Below are 9,142 nucleotides of genomic sequence, written 5' to 3' on the forward strand. Positions count from 1 at the left end.
CCACGATGGACGAAGCATGATGACTATAAGGTCATCCTGACCTAAAAACACTGTAAAATCTTTTAACAACATTTGAATCTCATCAATTAATTTATTTTTGCTTTCAGTTTATAAATACATCACCTGTAACAGTATGCTGTAACAGTATGATTGATGAATACAAAAACATAGAAAACTTGCCTTCATAGCCGGAAGCATACATCACCTACAACACAACTTTATAACAAACATGAAGTATGAAATGTCTTTTGCTGCCTTTTCATCATACAATATTATGCTACCCGCATGTAACTGTTAGTTACCAACATGTGTTATGTATACGGTTACCATGGAAATGAAATCAAGATGATTTTTCTATATACTTTACACGTTTTGTATTTAACAATATCTCTGAACACGATTGAATTAATGAAACAGAAATGAAAATTCAGAAAAACAAATGTTAAACTGTGAGTGTACAATTACTAGCTCAGCCTAGTGGTAGGATGTCTGCTTAGAGAACAACGGGGCAGGGTATTTTTTATTTCAAATACACAAAATAGTCAAAAGATTATAAAGTTTACTGCGTTTTAAAGAGATTGGTCGAGACTTGGGAGAGAAGGTCTACATAAAAGATTGAAATAGGGACATAAAGGGTGACATTCAAATTAACATAATACAGTATTGTTATTACATAATACTGGTGTTATTTAAGAAATAATTAACGATGATTCGTGTATTGTTGCAGGATATACAAGGACGAGGATATTTTGCAATTAAATAATTGCCTGCGGCCTTCGTTATTAATTAAAATTGCAAAATATCCAAGTCCGAGTTGTATATCCTGCAACAATATACGAATCATCGTTAATTATTTCTTAAATAAAAAATAGGAGCAACCTTTCAGAAGGACTAGATGCTCTTATTGTTTTGATAATAAATGCTGAATTTGGTCAAAATCATTCAAAGCCTTTAGGAGAAGTAGTTTTTTGAAGATGGAAATCCACTGAAGTTCTCAAAACAGGCTGCATCCGTCTTTCTTCCTTTACAAAGTTGACATAGTGTATAACATGAAATATTTCGTGGGTACACACTTTCATGGTTTGCCCATTCAACAATAATATAACAATTATAATGCATACAACAATATTTGTTGTATCTATATTTGTGGTTCCAAAGCAACCACGAAAAAAATAAATGTTTATACACAACAAATGTTTCACATTACACGATACAACTGTATGAGTCTTTCAAGAGAAGTTTGATTGTAAAGAAAAAGTTGACGAGTGATGCACAATGGTTCACCTATTTACCAGTGAGGTATAATCACAAATCTTCATCTGTCTCGCCTATAGTCACCATCACTGTCGCGATACCTGTCGTTTGATCTGTGTCGATCCTCATGATATCTTTTCCTGTTATCTGTCTGACGATCATCAGTTCTATATCTTTTCCTGTCATCTCTTCCCTTCTCTCTCTCATCATATCTGTCCCTTCCCTGTCCCCATTCATCCCGGTCTTGTCCCCTGCCTCTTTCATTTGTCCTTTCTTCAGTCTTTCTATCCCTCCCACCCCTTTCATCGTCATATTTCCTCTCTCTATCTCTAGGCCCCTTTTCTCCCAGTCTTTCATTAAATCTGTCACCAGTTTTATGTTTGTTTGGCCTGCTACCACCAGATGGCGCTCCATCCCTCTCGCCCCGATTCCAGCCACTGTTATTGATAGCCTTATCATACCCGCGGTCCACCTTCTCTGTCTTTACTTGTACATCTTTTTTATCATCATCGGTTGATTCTTCCTCACTGTCACTCGAGTCTGATTTTGCACTTTTGTCTTTTTTCTTCTTTTTCTTCTTTTCTTTCTTTTTCTTTGATTTCTTGTGTTTTTCTTGAAAATTAGAAAAATATCATATAAATTAGTATTAACACTTACAATTTTTTCCAAAGCAACTAAAATTTGGTCTGTACTAAATTCATCTTCTAATTATAAGTAATTTTCTATACCGGTAATCAAATCAGAAATGTCTTTCTTAATATCATAAATTAAAAAAAAAATTTTAACTGATTGGACACATAAAAACAAGAAGGCAGAAATATCAAATATATATATATATATTCCCTAAAGAAATGGAGAATTTGAATCTAGCACCTCATATTGCAAAACAAATTATTACACTTTACATCAAGTCACTCTCTGGTCTGGACTGAAGTGTCTCAGTGGGGGTCTAACTATGTCAGGAAATCAGAGTACATGGAAGAAAACATGTGAAACAAGCAACCAACCCCTAACCTTTTTACATCCAATCAGAGAATCGAACCACAGTCTTCTAGAGTCCTAGGAGTAGCTACCACTAAGTCACCCGCCCATTATTATTGGTTATTAGACATCCGTGTACATGTGTCTGCCAATCTACAGTAACATGTTTGGCATACAGGATATCAAATTAGTAATAAGTTCCACAAGTGATTAGGATTTGGTGTTCATCAGCTTAAGTTATAGGTAAAAGGTCACTGGCCATTTTTGAAAACAGGGATACATCTAGGAGTTCCTCATCATTTTGTTTTTAACCGTTCTTAATTTACCTTTCTTTTCTTTTTTTACTGGCACAACAAATTCATCTTCCTCATCATCTTCCTCCTCCTCTTCTTCCACCTTGGGTGCACATCCCTCTGCCCGCAGCTTTTGTGTTACGTCATCCTCATCTCCGTGTTCTTTAGGTTGTCGGTAGCCTTCCACATGGTCGACACGAATGGTTCTGTTCAATATCTAGTGAAAAAGTGTATAAAAATAGTGTGAACTTAATGTGAAGCAGGCATCCAAGTCAACCCTTTATTTCACCTTCTGATAAAACCCAAAAGCTCAATTTGAAATTAAATGTCTATCTCATGGACAGATGTTAAATGGAAAACTGCATATCAGTTCTAATTTTAATTATTTTAAATATTGAGATCATGCCATGTCAAACACAAAATTTTATTTGTCCAATTGTCATGAAAAAAAATTATGACTCTTGCCCTGACCAGGCCTCGAACTCACGATCTACAGCACCCAATCGCCTAACCAGAAATACCTGCAGCTTATACCGCTACGCCGCATCAGTGTTCACGCAGTGATATCCTGACATGATCATAGTGGAAGTCGTCCATTAGATGATATGAATACCTGGATCGCAATGTATTTACATACATGGATGCGAATTGTACACATATTACAAATATTCTTCCGGTACAACTATGACAGGAAATTCAAATTGACAACTCATCTTTAGTGCTGTCGTCGCATCTGGGCGATTTTTCAGACTACTCTGAAGAATCGCCAAGATACACAAGAAAAAGGAATATGTCTTTGCGAAGGTTAACGTATAAAAATAACAAAATACAAGACTTTGCCGCTAGGCCTTTCTTTAGGCGAACCAACATATGTTATGCTGTCAATTTATTATATTATATGTTATAAACTGTTGCCCATATGACAAAATAAATTGACAACATATGTTGGTGACCATATGATCTGTCTTCATATCAGTGAATGGTAACACAGTAATGTATTGTCTGTAATCTAAAGGTAGCTCTGGCGTTCCGTATTCCGCCCAATTAAAACCTAAAACTGTAGAGTGTAACTTACGTTAAATCCATTTAGATTATCCACTGCCAACACTGTGCTGCGCTGGTCCTCGTAACACAAGAACCCAAAGCCTTTGAACTTTCCCGACTGTTTGTCCCGCACCAAATTGACGTTCACCACTTCACCATATCTAGACAAGGATTAAAATAATTAAGTATAGGCAATCAATCAATAAAATGGTGGATTCTGACAATTTCTTTGATAACTTTAACAAGTTTTTTTTCTAAATAATACTATGTATACCTTCCAACCTCTTCCATTCCACTAGTGATGAGTAGGCAGTGACAACAAACAATTGATTAAGGTTGGCCTTTAAATCCTGTTATGATCCAATAGATTACTTCCCCAAATATCCTCCTCACGGACCTCACAGAAACCATTGATACAATATATTGTATATACATGTATATCTGTCTGTCATGCATGGTGTTACCTTCATATATGCTGATAGGTTGTTAGACAATAAAAAATCAACCATAAGTTTTAATCAGTTAAATCTATAATTCTTGTTACATGATGCACGCCAAGGGGAGATAAATCACTGCAATTACAAGCAAATAATTTTGCCTTCAACAAAATAAAACTATCAGTAATTAACTGAATCCCTTCTACAACTCTGTAGTAATTTTTAAAAAGAAAAATACCCACCAAGATGGTGTACTTTCCATCAGACAAAAATGTCATTCTATGATCCTTGGTTATACTTACTGTGAAAATACGCAGATGACATCCCCCTCGGTCAGGTCATACGGAAGGCCTCCTAAAAATACCCAGGCACTATCTTTGTATTTGTCATGCCATGATTTCTTTCCAATAAGTCCAAGTTCTAGCTCCCTCTTGTTTAACTCCTGGGTATTCCTTATGTTTCTGTAGAGATATATAGATAAATCAAAACCCAGGACTCTAAATGGACATGTATCTATTGGTTTACTTGACAAACTCTAATTGGACACGTATCCATTGGTTTACCTGACAGAGACTCTAATTGGACACATATCCATTGGTCCATACCAGCTGACCAGGACTCTAAATGGACACGTATCTATTGGTTTACTTGACAAACTCTAATTGGACACGTATCCATTGGTTTACCTGACAGAGGCTCTAATTGGACACGTATCCATTGGTTTACCTGATAGAGGCTCTAATTAGACACGTATCCATTGGTTTAGCTAACAGAGGCTCTAAATGGACACGTATCCATTGGTTTACCTAACATAGGCTCTAATTGGACACATATCCATTGGTTTACCTAACATAGGCTCTAATTGGACACATATCCATTGGTTTACCTAACATAGGCTCTAATTTGACACGTATCCATTGGTTTACCTAACATAGGCTCTAATTGGACACATATCCATTGGTTTACCTAACAGAGGCTCTAATTGGACACGTATCTATTGGTTTACCTGACCAGAGGCTCTAATTGGACACATATCCATTGGTTTACCTAACAGAGGCTCTAATTGGACACGTATCTATTGGTTTACCTGACAGAGGGTCTAATTGGACACATATCCATTGGTCTACCTGACAGAGTCTCTTATTGGACACGTATCCATTGTTCTACCTGACAGAGGCTCTAATTGGACATGTATCCATTGGTTTACCTGACAGAGTCTCTAATTGGACACGTATCTATTGGTTTACCTGACCTGGACTCTAATTGGACACATTTCCATTGGTTTACCTGACCAGAGGCTCTAATTGGACACGTATCCATTGGTTTACCTGACAGAGTCTCTAAATGGACACGTATCCATTGGTCTACCTGACAGATTCTCTAATTGGACACGTATCCATTGGTTTACCTGACAGAGGCTCTAATTGGACACGTATCCATTGGTTTACCTGACCTGGACTCTAATTGGACACATATCCATTGGTTTACCTGACAGAGGCTCTAATTGGACACGTATCCATTGGTTTACCTGACAGAGGCTCTAATTGGACACGTATCCATTGGTTTACCTAACAGAGGCTCTAATTGGACACGTATCCATTGGTTTACCTAACAGAGGCTCTAATTGGACACGTATCCATTGGTCTACCTGACAGAGACTCTAATTGGACACATTTCCATTGGTTTACCTAACAGAGGCTCTAATTGGACACCTATCCATTCGTCTACCTAACAGAGGCTCTAATTGGACACGTATCCATTGGTCTACCTGACAGAGGCTCTAATTGGACACGTATCCATTGGTCTACCTGACAGAGGCTCTAATTGGACACTTATCCATTGGTCTACCTGACACAGTCTCTAATTGGACACGTATCCATTGGTTTACCTAACAGAGGCTCTAATTGGACACATATCCATTGGTTTACCTGACCTGGACTCTAATTGGACACATTTCCATTGGTCCATACCAGCTGACCAGGACTCTAATTGGACACGTATCCATTGGTTTACCAAACAGAGGCTCTAATTGGACACGTATCCATTGGTTTACCTAACAGAGGCTCTAATTGGACACGTATCCATTGGTTTACCTAACAAAAGCTCTTATTGGACACATTTCCATTGGTTTACCTAACAGAGGCTCTAATTGGACACGTATCCATTGGTTTACCTGACAGAGTCTCTAATTGGACACGTATCCATTGGTTTACCTAACAGAAGCTCTAATTGGACACATTTCCATTGGTTTACCTAACAGAGGCTCTAATTGGACACGTATCCATTGGTTTACCTGACAGAGGCTCTAATTGGACACATTTCCATTGGTTTACCTAACAGAGGCTCTAATTGGACACGTATCCATTGGTCTACCTGACAGAGTCTCTAATTGGACACGTATCCATTGGTCTACCTGACAGAGGCTCTAATTGGACACGTATCCATTGGTTTACCTAACAGAGGCTCTAATTGGACACGTATCCATTGGTTTACCTAACAGAGGCTCTAATTGGACACGTATCCATTGGTTTACCTAACAGAGGCTCTAATTGGACATGTATCCATTGGTCTACCTAACAGAGGGTCTAATTGGACACGTATTCATTGGTTTACCTGACAGAGGGTCTAATTGGACACGTATCCATTGGTTTACCTAACAGAGGCTCTAATTGGACACATTTCCATTGGTTTACCTGACAGAGGCTCTAATTGGACACGTATCCATTGGTTTACCTGACAGAGGCTCTAATTGGACACGTATCTATTGGTTTACCTAACAGAGGCTCTAATTGGACACATACATGTATTCATTGGTTTACCTGATAGAGGCTCTAATTGGACACGTATCCATTGGTTTACCTGACCTGGACTCTAATTGGACACATTTCCATTAGTCTACCTGACCAGAACTTTTAATGCACATGTAGCCACCGGTCCAATGCAACAGAGCACATGATTAGTTCAATTTAAATGACTGTTTCCACTAGGGATCAAACCTGGGACCTCTGGCTTACTAGTCTTACACTCAGCCGATTGTGGTAAAGAGAAGATCTCTCAGAAGATTTACACAGGACTCACAACTGTAATAGAATGAGATGACCATCATGTTGTCCTGTAACACATTAATACCTATTGATCTCCTCCCTCCGGTGTCTCTTCTATATCTGGGCAGTTCTTACTCTTTTTCAGTACATATCAAGTTTACCTCTCTACCACCCTATTGGCCTGGTGCCATTAAGGGCGTAACCTTCCATCACAGGCCTGTCCTGACAGAAGAAGAGTGAATAGCTGTGATCTATTATCTTTGGACCGGTAATCCATACGTCACACGCATTTGTTTCAAACTTAGGGTGATTTAAACTGTTAGCATTGTCGTCCTCATGATGTGAACTTCGTAAATTAATGCCCACTTCAAAAAGATGGTATGTTATACAGCATTCATTATGAATGAGTAAATATGTATGTATTCTGATGCCACCCATAGGCAATATTAAATAATCTCGGCAAGCATCTGTGTTAGTAGTCCAAATTTTATGACGATCTTACTATATGCCTATATGTAGAATTAGCTTTAGGCGATATTAACATCAGAACCATTCGGATTACTGTGTTAGGTGTGAAGTGTGGGCAGTACTGGCTCAGTAACATTATACATGGATGTTATGAGTGGGCGCTGATATTTTATTGGTACTATATTTAAAGATCGACTTACGGACGATAAAATGACGCAGTGGGATAACAAGAAAATTTACTCACGTCAGTGGATTCATTCCAGTCAAATATATGGCCTATCACTATCGGCATACAAACCGGCCCATACAAACTAACGACGTTTTCAGCTTGTATTGGTGGAACGAAACCTTTAGCCGTAGTTTCGTATTTTCAACCGGAAATACTATTTTGAAAGTGAAAGTAAAAGTTATGATGTTGTTTCTGTTGGAATGCATATATGGTACCCGATGTATATTGTCGGCTTACCAGTTTTCTCGTAAAAAAACGGATGAAAGCAAAATGATAAATATCACTTATCTACATCCAGTCAGTCTTAGGTTCGTGCTTAGTAAATACCAATCGCGAAGCTGGTTGCAATTACTTAGGCCTATATCTTTACTTGAGGGAGTAAACAAGTTTGGGAAACACTTCAACTTTAGTACAAAACAAAAACTCGCCTATAATAGGCTAGTTGAAGTATTGATTTATCACTGAAAACAACCAAATTACTTCAACACTAAATTTGGCGATAGATCTATAACCAAAATCACTTTTAACCTAACTTTTTATTTTTTGAAATTTATGTACCAAAAATTGCTACAATACTTTCAGTACTCAGTAACATCAAGTTTGTAAGTAGCCAAAACTTTCGGTAAACAGGTTGGGCAAACCCCTGTTTAAGGGTAGTATTCCTTCGTTTGAGTAACAGTCGTGTGTTAAAAAGACTACGCCCATTTTGGTTACACATGCCTTTGTGTTTCAATTTCAAATAATCCTGCCTGTGTCAGTATAGTGTGACTAAGTTATTTATTTTTCAAAGTAGTAACTGTTCAAATGCAGGACTATCATACATAACCCATGTTGGGTGATGAATGCCAACTAGTGCTTCATGTTGAATTTGCCTTTGTCCAGTTGGCATTCATCAGCCCATAACTTCCAAATGAAAGCAGTTCAATGCTTATATTTACATTTGACAACGACTTTTAAAGACTATATCCAGGAATTTTGCTCCTAGATGATCCTGACCAAGTGTTGTTATTTTTCGGGTCGGTCCGAAATCCAAGATGGCCGCCATAGCCGCCATCTTGAAAAACACATTTTAAACTTCTTCTCAAGTTCCACCAGTGCTATTGAGCTGAAACTTGCCTGAAATGATCCTGATATGATCCCGACCAAGTGTTGTTATTTTTCGGGTCGGTCCAAAATCCAAGATGGCCGCCATAGCCGCCATCTTGAAAAACACATTTTAAACTTCTTCTCAAGTTCCACCAGTGCTGTTGGGCTGAAACTTGCCAGAAATGATCCTGAGATTATCCCGACCAAGTGTTGTTATTTTTCGGGTCGGTCCAAAATCCAAGATGGCCGCCATAGCCGCCATCTTGAAAAACATATTTTAAACTTCTTCTCAAGTTCCACAATTGC

General features: G+C 38.1%; 1 protein-coding gene across 1 annotated transcript; it reads right to left on the reverse strand.

Moving 5' to 3' along the window:
- Positions 1-71: 71 nt before the first annotated feature.
- LOC117342572 (RNA-binding motif protein, X-linked 2-like) lies at positions 72-7,869 on the reverse strand. The gene is made up of 5 exons (XM_033904764.1): positions 7,766-7,869; positions 4,312-4,470; positions 3,604-3,733; positions 2,562-2,745; positions 72-1,866 (listed from the first exon to the last, which is right to left on the reverse strand). Exons 1-5 carry the CDS (start codon positions 7,777-7,779, stop codon positions 1,316-1,318), a joined length of 1,038 nt encoding a protein of 345 aa, XP_033760655.1. The 5' UTR covers positions 7,780-7,869; the 3' UTR covers positions 72-1,315.
- Positions 7,870-9,142: the final 1,273 nt, after the last annotated feature.

This window comes from Pecten maximus, chromosome 14 (assembly GCF_902652985.1).
Source record: "Pecten maximus chromosome 14, xPecMax1.1, whole genome shotgun sequence".
Taxonomy (NCBI): domain Eukaryota; kingdom Metazoa; phylum Mollusca; class Bivalvia; order Pectinida; family Pectinidae; genus Pecten; species Pecten maximus.

What these genes read in the sequence shown, in the direction of transcription:
- LOC117342572 (XM_033904764.1), bottom strand. An exon ending in GTCATCTGCGTATTTTCACA is followed by an intron (nt 3,734 to 4,311) that starts GTAAGTATAACC and finishes ATCCTTGTCTAG; the next exon opens with ATATGGTGAAGTGGTGAACG. An exon ending in AGTAAAAAAAGAAAAGAAAG is followed by an intron (nt 1,867 to 2,561) that starts GTAAATTAAGAA and finishes CTAATTTTCAAG; the next exon opens with AAAAACACAAGAAATCAAAG.